The 14,632-nt window shown below is 39.8% G+C and overlaps 1 protein-coding gene and 1 long non-coding RNA gene across 3 annotated transcripts; both read right to left on the minus strand.

Annotated features, from left to right (window-relative positions):
* Positions 1 to 1,158: 1,158 nt before the first annotated feature.
* On the minus strand, positions 1,159 to 5,066 carry LOC119735210 (snaclec agglucetin subunit beta-2-like). The gene is made up of 2 exons (XM_038208916.1): positions 4,816 to 5,066; positions 1,159 to 1,624 (listed from the first exon to the last, which is right to left on the minus strand). Exons 1-2 carry the CDS (start codon positions 5,064 to 5,066, stop codon positions 1,159 to 1,161), a joined length of 717 nt encoding a protein of 238 aa, XP_038064844.1.
* A 2,935-nt stretch (positions 5,067 to 8,001) lies between these two features.
* On the minus strand, positions 8,002 to 14,632 carry LOC119735691. Of its 2 annotated transcripts, none has more exons than XR_005272211.1 (2): positions 14,554 to 14,632; positions 8,002 to 11,611 (listed from the first exon to the last, which is right to left on the minus strand). It is a non-coding gene; the product is annotated as an uncharacterized LOC119735691 (long non-coding RNA). The 2 variants fall into 2 exon arrangements; XR_005272210.1 differs by lacking the exon at positions 14,554 to 14,632 and adding an exon at positions 11,968 to 12,084.

Below are 14,632 nucleotides of genomic sequence, written 5' to 3' on the forward strand. Positions count from 1 at the left end.
TGCGATTGTGCACTTTGTGACTGAATCATGAAACATCGCACGTTGGTTCTTCATGCCATGAAGAACATTTTCAGATGTGGAGACATTTCATATTTGACCTCTGGTGACCTTTGAGAGGTCAATGACCTTTACATACACTATTTATAACAATTGTTCTTGAAATTGTTGAGTGATACAATTGTATCACATATTTGACCTTAACAGCCCCACTATATTGGGGAAACAATTTATTACTGTTTTTCCTACATTGACCTGCAATTTCAGTTCAAGTATCGAACGTTTTAGCTATAGGATTTCCAAGTTACTTTAACGTTTCATTAGATGTCCTAGAAAGATACTTTCATTTCATCCCAGAATGCCGTCGTACTCCATTTCTAATTAAGAGCAATATATTTCATATTTGGTGAAGTGTATTTCACGAATGTAGCGTAATAAATCGGGTAGATGTTGGGAAATTCGTTCTGGAGATAAAACTAAAAATATAGCGGAATTTAAATGATATATGTTAAAGTAAGTGGGAAAACCTACATGAAATTATAATAATGAAGGTTAATTAAAACGGTCTTTAAACTAGCAGTGTGGAGTCGCAACGGTTGTGTTCATTTTTGTTTAATAAAAAATAACTTAAAACTGATGTGTCCAAATCACTGTCAATTGAAATTACGATGAACACTGAAAATGTCAAATATGATAAATATCTCTTAAAATGGGAAAATGTCTTCAAACTACGCCCTCTCCTTGAATAGGAAAAACATTTTCAAATTTCATTTTATGTCAGCTACGTATTGTTATTTTAAAAATGTTCAATCAATAATGTATCAAACAGTGAACGAACAGCTAAAATGATACACATACGGGTTAAATGGTTTCTTACTAACGCCCCTTAAACAAAGACATTGACAAACAGGGGAACCGCCGACATATGGCTGGATAGCTCAGTTGTATAGAGACCGCAGCGGAGGTCGCAGGTTCAAACCCCGCTCAAGTCAATGTCTTTGTACCACTTTAAATATGTAGCTCAAATAACCTTTAAGAGTGCAGACTGATTAGCGATATTTGGCAGTGTAATTTACACAAACTAACCCACTTCAAAATTTGCGGCCTCCTATTTCGTTCGCCATGTCAAAGGGCCAAATGCAGATACATGGAACGATCTTTCTACTTACGACCATTCAGCATTTTTAGTTCACAAATGAAATGACGACCGAACCTGCAGGTCATATCATCCCATTTCCAATTGTATTCTTGTCTTATAGCAACACAGTCTTGGCCTTTCCCTCTTCCGTTGTCAGGCTGATCGCTTGCCCATCGCGTGAAGTTGGCACCAGAGCCGGCACTCCACACGAAGCGCGTCTCCCTCTCCATATCGTTGTATCCGAGCCAGGCCTTGACAGAGGGCAATTCTTCCAATGGATAAGAAGCTTTCAAAAGCTCCACTATAAACTGCTGTTCTTCTAAGCTGTTGATGGACACAAGGTGCGCTGGAAACCAATCAGAGTTGGACAATTCCCGACAGTACTTTTCAGCTTCAACCCAGGGCAACTTTTCAGTGACCAGTCGGTAGCAATCTCCGTCGAATGCTACCCAGCGCTTAGGGCAAGGCATGCAATGTTCTGCCCGGCCGCTGTCGAGTGTAAGGAGTGAAAAGAAAACGAAATAAGCGAATATTACCGAAAAGGACGCCGTACTTGCCAGATGAAAATTCAACCAGCCGAACGACTGCATGGTCGAGAATACCTCAAATTATTTCCATGCAAGCTTTGGGTGAAGATTGTAAAAATGTTGTCTTCTGTAACGACCACATTGAGCTGTGTAAAAAAATGGTACTCTGGCCTACGACTTGAACTGCGTTTTGTTTTCTTGAAGTGGAGGCACGCAGACGAGATCCAGAAATTCAAACAGGCAGCGCAGGTGTTTACCCAGACTTAATTAATACCGCTTCCCCACTTTAGATCTGAGAGTCAGTAGCGTACCGACGCCGCGCCTACACCACTGCTTGCTCAAAAGACTACATGTAGATCAATTAAAAGAAGCGTTAAATACCTAGTGCGTTTAGTATCATGAAAGCGAATGACGAATGCGAACCCCCTGTTCGTTCTGTCGATCATTGTATGACTTGCAAAGGCCTGCCATTCATTAGTTTGAAATGTGGTCTTCGCTCTGACAATTAAAGTAATTATCCACGGGGCTGTTGTGATGAAAGAACCGGTAACAAAGATTAAACGTGAAGCAGAGTGGCGGTTGTTTGGCAGCCGAATCGATCATAATGCATTCTACTTGTATATGTACACGCGTAACATAGCAAGGCCATTTTGATTAGAGGCGGGGGGGGGGGGGGGGGTTAGACGTGAAAAGTGACAATCGTCTCATCCCTGCACGCGTCTCATCCTTCTCATTGTATCCACTTTCCATATCAGACTTTCGTCAATATTTTATGATTTTCCAAGGCCTGCCGTTAATCGATTTGAAATGTGGTCTGCGATCTGACAATTAAAGTTAATTAGTTCCAAGGAGCTGTGATAATGAAAGAACCGGTAAAAAGATTGAACTTGAATCAGAGTAAGGGTTGCTGGCAGCCGAATCGATCCTCATGCAATCTGCTTGAACATGTACACGCGTGAGCAGTTGCGTATAGAGTTTTTTTTTGGTCAAAATTCTTTCGATCCTTAAAAAAGGTAAAATCGAGAATGGAATAAAAAAACATAGTAACGTTTGAAAGGTGGAAGTGCATGGTTTCATTAAAAAATAGGCATTGGACATATCACTTCGCGCAAGAGTAACATGATATAATTTCACCACTTATTGATTGCTTAGCTGCCATTTAATAAAGGTGCTTAAACGGCTTCCTCCGCAGTAATGTCAACTCCACATCAACCCCGCGCGAGGCCGGTACGGTTTTCGATCGCGCGTGTGAAAACCAAGACTTGTGGATCTTTTCACTCGTCGTAAGTAAAATGAAACATTAAACATAATTTACTCTGTCGAATCAAAGATAAATCTATTTATTGAAACGGAAAACATTCAATTTTAAATGTGATGAATTGGTCAAATAATTATTACTAATGCTAAAATAGCACTTGTGCACAAAGCTAAAATGTCACCTAACCCAGGTTTACCTTATCCTGCCTCCACGAATTTTGATTTACTTATGTTTTGGACCACAAGGAATCGATCTAGATGGTTTCCAACATTACAATTCCTCGTCCTAAGGTCGTTTCAACGATAGAACGACACGAATTTGTCGCTACAATAAGGCGTGTCGCCCTAATGCAGCCGCGATGAGCAAAATCTGACGCCTTTTTATTTGATTTTGTAGTTCTAACAATTCCATTATTATTATTATGGGAGTGGTAATACGGCGGACTGCAGTTTCGAACATCCAGTGAGCTATCCAGATCTTTTGAACGATGTTTCGAGTGTTTACGGGTACGGGTCAGCTGTAGTGTGAGTTTGTAACACCTCCTATCGGGGCACATTCCACTTCCCCATTTTGAAATACTCCGAATTTTTTTTTTGAAGGTGCATTTTGTTGAACAGTTTTCTCTCATACTATATTGCTCACTCTGATATCGCTAACATAAAATCCAACCAAGTAGTCTTTACATGCGGGATGTTTTGATGCGGATCCCTTGGGCAAAGTATTTTTCTTTTCAAATTCTCGGTTCATTTCATCTGGTTGACTCGCCGGTTTGTCTTCATCACTCACTTTTCATAGACGACAACGGTAAACATGCGCCAGCTACTGCAAAGCTAATGTCGTAATAAGGCGGTAGGATTTGGCCACTTAAATGTGTCGAGTTCAGTTTTGATAACACTCACATTGGGGGCCTCTTGTAAGAAAGCGTAAGAAAGTCCTCAACCTATCTCAACAAGTTTGATCTAGGATAAGTCGTTTGTTGGTGACGTAACTTACACCTGCGCACTAATATCAACATGCGCATGTTTCTAGTCAAAAGTTGGTCAAAACGTGCACAACACTTCTTTGTCCTGGCTCCCTGCTATGCGTTATGATGCGCGCGGCTATTGTTACCAGCGAGGCGACCAACCTTGAAAGGCGATAGGCTGGTTCTGAATACTCGACCTAACTACTCTGTCGACTAACCATAATTCTCGCTAGGATGAAAACTGATGTCGAACGTTCGTAACTGAACCTACAAAATAACTAGCTCTAGCTCTAGCTGGAGGGAGATGTTAAGCGCTTTTGATGGGCATTCTATGTCTGCATGTCTCATAGTAAAAGAACTGGGGAGATGACAATATACTGTTTTTGGTCAGTCATGCAGAAGAACAGTGCTCAGGTGATCCAAAAATAGACATAATTCGGTAATACGGTATAGGGCTCCCTCCATCGGTGAATTGACTTAGAATTAACTTCATGTAGGGAATGTACCACTAGGTCGTCTTTTTTAAGATAATACTCGTAGTGCTTTTACAATTTCGGCATGAAGTTTCTATCATAAAGCCGCCACACAGCGTTTATTGAAGGTTAAATGATGCGTTTAATATGTGGGAACTCACCTCCAGAAAGTCTTGATTTTAAATGAGTCGATCGCACTGCTTTATAGTTAGGGTTTCTCGAGTTCGCAGATAAAGTACCGAGGCTGAGTGCAAGGTTTGGTGCGCCATGTCCACCCGTAAGACCGATGACTGTTAACACAATCGTAGCTGCTCTCTGACTTAGGTTGGTTGGTATACCAATTAGTATACCCAGAACTCTGCAAAGATTCACTCCAGACAAACACACCCTCGCGTTCAATATCGTTCAGTCCCATCCACCAATAGTGAACACGTACTTGCTGGGTATCTTCAACATACTTGGCCAAGAACTGCTGCTCCGCTTCACTGTTGATCGTGACAAGGTGCGCATGCCCGAATCGACGGGGTGGCAACTGCTGACAGTAGTTCTCAGCATCCGCCCAAGGAAGTTTTTCAAGAACCAACCGGTAGCAGTGGTCCCCAAATGACATCCACTGGAACGGGCATGGACTGCAGCTGGCGTAGGTACCAACAATCGACAGAAAGGTAGACAGGACGAGAAAAGAGAGGCGCCGTACAGTTGGTGACATCTTCACTCAAGATGTAGAATTAGAGGCTAGTTCAAGTAGTCAACATTTTCTCAGCATATAAGCAAACAAATCCAAAGAGGGACCGGAATATTAATCCAAAATAAAATGTGGGAACCTCAATGAAACTGTAGGTACGTCGGAGCATAATACTCAAAGTATTTCATTCACGAACCTGTCAAATAAAACGGGCCCGAGGAAGCGAATGTACTTTGGTTCTGCGATAACACACGGTTTCCAATCTGCCACACCTTAGCATGACGTATCAACTAGAAGTGCTTTCACCTCAATGTTCATACGCGCGCATAACAGCCTTGCCAACTAACTAACTAATCCTCATACTCCTCCACGCTTGGCACTGTCAATCAACGCCCAAACTGACCTTGCCCAAATCCAATTGTTAAGCGTAAAAATCTACAACAGAAAAGCCCATGGTTACTGTTGGTATGTTTCACGAGTAAGCATGGATATTGGGCCTGTTAATAAGGAACAACCGACGTCATGGAAGTTAATTAATCTTACTGTAAATGGAAACCGACCGAGAGGGTCATTAACTGTCCTCGTTATCATACCAGCAGAGCTTAGTATAAAGCCCCAATCTCAATAATTGAGAACGGTGAAAAGAAATGTTGCCCGAAGCGCGCTTAAAGACGATTAACCAATTAGTGATATCACCGCTATACAATAAAGTGCACAATGTGTGTGGGTGTGAGCATGTGTGATCTGTTACACGGTACCCTCTGGAGACATGTGCACAATAGGGAACAAAAGATTGTACACGTCGCGTCAGGGCAATTTTAGTCTCCACAAGGTTATCACGAAATAGATATATTGAATTTACTCAAAAACTAGGAATTTACCGTGTGTCGATTAGTCGCCAATTGAATTTTTTTTATGTAAGGGATAATAAGTCCTAATTTTGGCCCAGGAAGTTAATTCTGGTTAAAATAGCAACATTTTGAAACTTCACTTTCAAACTCGAAAACTTTAGTACACGATAACAAAGAAATGACTCCGCAAGGATACACATTCCAGTATGTCTGGAGTTGTGAACAATAGATGTCTACGCAGCGTAGGGTCCCGAGACATTTGCAAAAACATTTGTGGGATAAACCCGCCACTCGCCTTTCCTATTTTACCGGTTCATCCGATCATCGGGCCATCATATAATTAAACTGAGGTGTGCGCTGAAAATTCGGACCGATCTGACCGTAAACACGAATGATTCTTTCGCATCCGATTTCACTGGATCCGATATCAACGGAGAGGTGTACGGGCAGCACTTCGATTTCACTGGACGCAATATTGATGTTGACCAATCAGATTCACGAAGAAAGTCACGTGTCTGCAGACAGTAAATAAACTGCCATAGAAACCCAAGTGATAGAAACACCCACTTCCGAAATTCAGGGACTCACAACTCTCCAAGGTGTTTGAGACACACATCAAATTATAGCTTATTTCATCATATTTCATTTTCTGTTCATTTTTTTTGATGTTAACCAGTGGATTTTGGGAGAACAATCCATCGAAAGATCATCACCTTTAAAAGTAGTACTGTAGCCCATCGCCATTTTAGAATTAGATGCCTGCGCTCCATTGCAATTGTAAGGCCTAATTTCATCCGAATTTCACGGAAATACGAGCTTGCAGTCATGTGCACGGCTTTCACTCTTCCTTTTTTTTATTTTCAAACCATCAAGTTCATGTCCCACATGTAACCAATTATAGAACGGAATTTGGCGTGTATGCCGGTTACTTTGTGTCAAGGGCGGATCCAGGGGGAGGCCAAAGGGGGCCATGCCCCCCCCCCCCCCAAAACGAAACCATTTTTTTTTATTTTTATGTGTCGTCGCAATAAAGGCAGGCAATGACTACACCACCATCTTTTCCTGAAAAAAACATTGGTAAAAGTGGTCAGAAATTGCCTCAGATCGCACCACAGAGCATCTAGAATCAAAAAAAATTTAGGGGCCCTTAAGCGGGCCCCGAACCCCACGCCGTAATTTTTTGACCCACTTTTTGGGGGGACCAAGTTTTTTTTTGGCCCCCCCCCCAAAAAAAAATTGTCTTCTGGATCCGCCCTTGCTTTGTGTGCGTAACTAACGGCAAGTAGAACATGAAAGGGAATCAAGATCAATATTGGCACGGGCTAAATTTGCACTGTGGTTTCCCAAATAGAGTTATAGCTGTTAAATATGTTGATGTGCATAAACGCCTTTTCACGGAAATAATGGTAGTAAACGCGAATACTACTTTTTGTGCATTATCACATCTTTGAACAGCGACCTCTATAGTCAGACGGTGTCCCTCCCCCTCTCCTGATTGTCTTATTTCCCAGGCTGCTGGTCCTCCAACGTTGACAAGAAATCGCCGCTACTCATTGCAATTACAGCCCTGTTGATCTACACTTTTATTTGACACCGGTTACTGCTTAAATAGCCTCGGTCTTTCGAATTTTTAGGTACCATCACTTCCGTGGGCTCCGGAAAATTAACCCCCAAACAAGCCCAAGTTTCCCATAAAAAAAACAAATTTCCGTTTTCACAATAAATAAATAAATAAATAAATCAATAAATAGATACTATGCAAATATTGAAGGTAACTCTTCGTGAAGTTGACCTATCGCTGTAGAATCGCCTTAGAATCGCGTCAACGCAGCTTGTGAAATATCGTTCAATTACATGATATACAAATGAAAGCGGAACGTGCAAAATCTGAGACAAACAAAATTAAGTGCACAAAAATTCCATAGGGTTGTCTAAGGGGCGTGGCTAACTCGTAAACGGCGATACGTCAATTACCCACAAAAGCGTCTGATGAAATGTAGCGCGACAAACTGATGTGTCATCTTAGTATAACGTAAGCGTCGGTACAATTGCGAATTATATTTTTTAAATTTGAAAATGAACACTATTTTAACACAACACACTATAAATAAACTTCAACAATATAATATTTCGAACAACAGAACATTTTACATACACCGATCTGCAATAACGGGTTAACATTCAAACTTTTGTTGCCATAGGTTTGCCTACTTACTTAAACACTTGTATCATTGAATTACATGAAAAGAGACTCTAATTTCGTTCAGATCGTCGTTGGGGTCCATTGATAATTCCGATTTTGAGAACTTCGTTCAGGAACGAACTTAAAGACTCCTTCCACGGAATTTAAATTTTACAAGTGTTAAAGTAAGTGGGAAAACTTGTATACCATTATAATTATAAAGGTAAAATAAAAACAGTCTTCAAAATTTAAACTATCAGTGTTATTTTTTACTAAAAAGAACGTTAAAACTGATGAAAAGGTAGCAATCACTATCATAATTTGTTGTTGTTGTTGTTGAAAGTACCTTAACTTTACTGCTGGGCGATTAGGAATGCACTCAAAATTGACGCCTGGTAAAATATGCCGTATGCATGGCAGCTATGTTGGAGGGCTGATTTGTTATACTGGTATGCTCATACCTTGACAGAACACACGCACTGCCCTCCAATATGCCGCTGTGTGGGAGATCTATTTATCGGGCAGGACAGGTGATAACAATTTGAAAAAGAAACATAATTATGTGTATTTAGTAACTTTAAAATTATGGTATAGCCACTAATCATTCGTTCTCATGGTAAGTGAAGTGAATTTCTCTGAAAACTAATCAAATGTCTTTTAACTTCGATAAATTTCAATCCATGTCTTTGCCAAATGATTAAGATTTGAAACTTTGCTGAATTGAAATTGTTATGATATACATGAATCGTCTCTCAGAAAGAAATTCACTGCATTTTAGTAAAATCTTAACAAACTGCGCTAACTATAATTAGAGGATTAAAAAAAGAAATGTCACTTGTGTGCTGACGCAATTTGTTTAAAATTTCACTATCTATTGTGCACATGTTAACCGTCACTTGAAATTACGAAATACACTGAAAATATCAAATATAATTAATGTCCCTTAAAATGGGTAAAATGTCTTAAACTACGCCGTCTCATTGAATACACAATACATTTCAACTTTCAATCTTGAAATTACGATAAACATTGAACATGTCTAATATAATAAATGTCCCTTAAAATGGGTCAAAAGTCTTTAAACTACGCCTTTTTCTTGAATACACAGCACATTTCACCTTTTAATCTTGAAATTATGATAAACACCGAACATGTCAAATATAATAAATGTCCCTTAAAATGGGTAAAATTTCTTTAAACTACGCCGTCTCCTTGAATACACAATACATTTCAACTTTCAAACTTGAAATTATGATAAACACCGAAAATGTCAAATATAATAAATGTCCCTCAAAATGGGTAAACTTTCTTTAAACTACACCCTCACCTTTAATAGGAAATACATTTCAAAGTTCACACTGTGACAGCTATGTATTTCTTTTTTTCAAAATATTTCACTCAGTAATGCATTGAAAAGTAAACGGACGGCTAAAGTAATACCCATGTGGGTTTATGACTTCTTACTAGCGCCCTATGAACAAAGACATTGACAAAGGGGGGAACCGCCAACACAGGGCTGGATAGCTCAGTTGGTAGAGCAACGGAACAGCAATCCGGAGGTTGCAGGTTCAAACCAAGTTCCAGTCAATTTCTTTTTTCAACTGTAAAAATTTTGCAAAATAATTGGTGCAAGAATGTTTTAGATCTTCACAATGCAACAGATAGAACAATGCACTTTTACAAACTGTACAATATTTCACATAAGTTTGCAAAGTGACCTAATCTGTGTGGCCGCTATGTATATTTGTTTGAAAAATATTGAATTAACTCATTTTAGAATATTTATTGGTTACAGGCATAAAAAGAATTGAAACATTCTCTAACTTCGCACTGTCGTTTCAAACTAATTGAATATGTAAAATCTTCTCAATCAATGCTTTCAACGTAATAGATTTAATTATTTTTGCATTTTCTTACAGATAACAATACAACTATACATTGAAATGACAATCACGTAAAATTTCCCTTAAAATGGGTAAAATTCAAAACATTATATATCTATACTATTTCTTTTTAATATTCAATTTTTAAGCCAATGCACTTTTAAGACCGATTCTCCAGGTTGGCATCGATAAACATAACAGACAATATGATAACTGAGAAAATCACAATCATCTTATTAGCTATACTAAAAAGCAAACATTGCTTATTAAAATGTCCCTTTAATTGGATAAAACCTGTTTTAATATCTCAATGTTTGACAAAGCACATCGTGAAAAGAAAAACAAAACAGATGCAAATACAACACAAAGGGCACAAGAAGCCCTTTTTGTCGGACCAATGTTAATTATTTACCTGTTATTTTATAAGGTGTTAGTTACAAATCTCGCTGCAGTGTTTGAGTCGTTTGATGTCAGTATGTACATTGCCCCTAACAATATTCCTGCGCATAAGCACCTTAGCCAGCCGCTTTTGAAACTAATTGAATCTGACAGTGAACACAATCTGGCTCTTATTAACACACTCTTAAATGTCCAGGTCAGATTCGACCTAGAATCCGGGTCCGATATGACCTGACTCACTTCTGGGTCAGACTGACACTTCTCTGAGTCACTTGTCAGGATCATTTAGTCCGGAAAAATAGGTCACGAAAACTTGTTAGTTAAATGGCCCTAGAAAAGAGTCTTTGTACACAAACACTTCTGATTTTGATCCAGAAGAGTGCCAGGTCAAATTTGACTCGGATTCTGAGTTGAATCTGACCCAGGACTTTTAAGAGTGCAGACTGATTAGTGATATATGGCAGTAATATTTCGCTATCCGAGACACCCTTAAAACCCCTTAAAAATAATAACCAATCGTGAGCTAATTTTACCGTTTTAGTTGCAACTTTCAAACGTTGACACACATAAACATAACGCCGGCTATATTTTTAAGCGATGGAGCCATACTCACTCTGCTTTTAATTCCATTAGCCTTTTTGAGATATGGTGGACACATAGGAGGGTGTTATTTGTTGTCAATGAACGTTTTTGTAATTTACCCAAATTGGCCCACTCCAAGATTTGCTGCCTCCTATTTCGATCGCCACATGTCAAAAGGGCAAACGCAGATACAAGAAACGATCTTCCTACTGACGACCATTCAACATTTTTAGTTCACAAATGAAATGACGACCGAACCTGCAGGTCATATCATCCCATTTCCAGTTGTTTTTTTGTATTATAGCAACACAGTCTTGGCCTTTCCCTTCTCCGTTGTCAGGCTGATTTCTTGCCCATCGCGTGAAGTTGGCACCAGAGCTGGCACTCCACACGAAGCGCGTCTCCCTCTCCATATCGTTGTATCCGAGCCAGGCCTTTACAGAAGGCAATTTTTCCAATGGATAAGAAGCTTTCAAAAGCTCCACTATAAATTGCTGTTCTTCTAAGCTGTTGATGGACACAAGGTGCGATGGAAACCAATCAGAGTTGGACAATTCCCGACAGTACTTTTCAGCTTCAACCCAGGGCAACTTTTCAGTGACCAGTCGGTAGCAATCTCCGTCGAATGCTACCCAGAGTTTAGGGCATGGGATGCAATGTTCTGCCCGGCCGCTGTCGAGTGTAAGGAGTGAAAAGAAAACGAAATAAGCGAAGATTACCGAAAAGGACGTCGTACTTGACAGATGAAAATTCATCCAGCCGAACGACCGCATGGTGGAGAATACCTCAAGATCATTTACATGCAAGCTTTGAGGTGAAGATTGCATAAATTGTGCCTTCTGTAACGACCAGATTGAGGTGTTCTGCAGTGTAAAAATGGTCCACTGGCCTACGACTTGAACTGCGTTTTATTTTCCTGAAGTGGAGGCACACAAACGAATTTCGAAAATTCAAATAGGCAGCGCAGGTTTTTACTCAGACTAACTCAATACCGCTTCCCACTTCAGATCCGAGAGTCAGTAGCTTACCGACACCGCGCCGACACCACTGCTTGCTCAAAAGATTTAGTATCAAGCATAGCAGGAGACGAATGCGAACCCCTGTTCGTTCTGTTCATTATTGTATGACTTGCGAAGGCCAGCCGTTCATCGGTTTGACATGTGGTCTTCGATCTGACAATTAAAGTAATTATCCACGGTGTCAGCGTTGTCCTAGCAACACGAACGCTTAAATTAAGTATACATTTGTACATTTGTACATGTGTGTTGTACATGTGTGTTTGTGTCAGTAGTCCGTGTGTATTGTTCGTATTCGTTGTACCATAAGTAGACTGTAAGTATATAACTAATAAATAATGCATGTGTCTTATAAATATTCATGTTGCCATGGTCCTATCCTTTGTATCTTATGGCGTTCTTGGTATTCTTTAAAATAAACCCTGCCTGTCATGTGACCCGCAGCCCGCGCGTTTTATAAAAAAGATAGAGATACGACAAAAACAGAAAGACGCCGATCGCGATCAATCTGTAGAAAAAAAGCATTTTGCTGACTGCAAACTTGCAATATCGCCTAGACCAGGTCTTGAAACCGGCGATGAACTCCAAGAGTCATACTGGACTTTGATCTGCCATCAGACCGTAAGTTTAAGGTTCTGATTTCTTTTAAATAAACATGCTTTTGATTGTGTTATTTAGATGGCAGTAATATATCTGGAGCGTTACTTGATATAAGGCGTTTATGTAAATATCCTAGAGACATCATGTTTCTTAAAGATGAATAAGGCTATATTTTCTAGATTAATTCTCTGTTTTATATCTAGCTCAAATTTAGCGTTTATTGCCTTTTATTAGAGTCCTTTTAAATATGGCTCTATCATAATAATATTTGGCGATCATTTAATAGTTTGATAAATTTTGATTTAACTATTTGCAATGTGGGATTGTACACATGTACCTCTTAAATCCACAATTATAAATATTGCAGATGGCAAACTGGCTTAGCTAGAAGCCGTTATCCCCAAAGACCGTCGCTTGAGGCAGACAGGCCCTGCGACAGGCTGACAGCAGCTACCCAGCGTAACCGCCGTCAAGCTGGTCGACCGTGACGCCCGGTTTCTACATCACCCGGCTGCCTACAACAGAGGCTCCGTCGAGCTGGCTGCGCACCGTCAAGCCAGTGGTCCAAGTGCGAGAGAATACTCCACCCATGCACATGCCAACGCAACTTGAGCCGTAAACTATACGGTGGGCCCTAAATATTGAATAATTATTGCCGGCTTAGAGTAGGTTTAATATAATAGTATTAAAGTTCATTTAATTAGGTGATTTAACTATTTGTTCGTGTTTGCTTCATTAGATTCTTCTTAGCGTAGGTTAAACTTCTGTTGATTTAACTTGGTTAATTTAAATAGATTTGGTTGATTATAAGTTCTATACTTCAAGCTTTGACTTTTCTGCATTTAATTCATTGATCCATTTGCGTTACCTAAGGTTAGTTTTATACCCATCTTTGGTATTGATTTATACTATTTGTTGGGTTACCATCGCCTCATTCTATAAATAATTTTCGTAAGGATTTGTATACATCATATTTGTAAGTATTATTCGTAGCCTATAAATATACAGTTTGTGCATATTAAATAATTTGTAAATATACAGAACGTGTCAGAGGATTATTATTGGTGTTTGCACGAAGTCGTGGGTGGGAAAACCAGTCCCGAAAATTCCACTGCACTAATTTCTGGGGGCAGTTGTGACACACGGGGCTGTTGTGATGAAAGAACCGGTAACAAAGATTGAACGTAAAGCAGAGTGGCGGTCGTTTGGCAGCCGAATCGATCATAATGCATTCTACTTGTATATGTACACGCGTAACATAGCAAGGCCATTTCGATTAGGGGCGGGGGGGGGGGTGGTTAGACGTGAAAAGTGACAATCGTCTCATCCCTGCACGCGTCTCATCCTTCTCATCATTTCCAAGGCCTACTGTTAATAGCTTTGAAATGTGGTCTGCGATCTGAAAGTAAATTAGTTCCAAGGAGCTGTGATAATGAAAGAACCGGTAAACAGATTGAACTTGAATCAGAGTAAAGGTTGCTGGCAGCTGAATCGATCCTCATGCAATCTGCTTGAACATGTACACGCATGAGCAGTTGCGTATATAGGGGGGGGGGGGAGACGGGTATTTAAAAAAAAAAAGTGGTCAACATTTCTTTCGATCCTTAAAATAGGTAAAATCGAGAATGGAATAAAAAAAAACACAGTAACGGTTGAAAGGTGGAAGTGCATGCTTTCATTAAAAAATAGGCATTGGATATACCACTCCGCGCGCGAGTAAAATTATATAATTTTACTGCTTATTGATCGCTTAGCTGCCATTTAATAAAGGTACTTAAACGGCTTCCCCAGCAGTAATGTCAACTCCACATCAACCCTGCGCGAGGCCGGTACGCTTTTCGATCGCGCGGGTGGACATCAAGACTTGTTTATCTTTTCACTCGTCGTAAGTATAATGAAACATTCAACATAATTTACTCTGTCGAATGAAAGATATATCTATTCATTGAAACGGAAAACATTAAGGTTAAATGATGCGTTTAATATGTGGGAACTCACCTCCAGAAAGTCTTGATTTTAAATGAGTCGATCGCACTGCTTTATAGTTACGGTTTCCCGAGTTCGCACATAAAGAACC

The sequence above is a fragment of the Patiria miniata genome, unplaced genomic scaffold, assembly GCF_015706575.1.
Source record: "Patiria miniata isolate m_02_andy unplaced genomic scaffold, ASM1570657v1 HiC_scaffold_29, whole genome shotgun sequence".
NCBI classification, from domain to species: Eukaryota; Metazoa; Echinodermata; class Asteroidea; order Valvatida; family Asterinidae; genus Patiria; species Patiria miniata.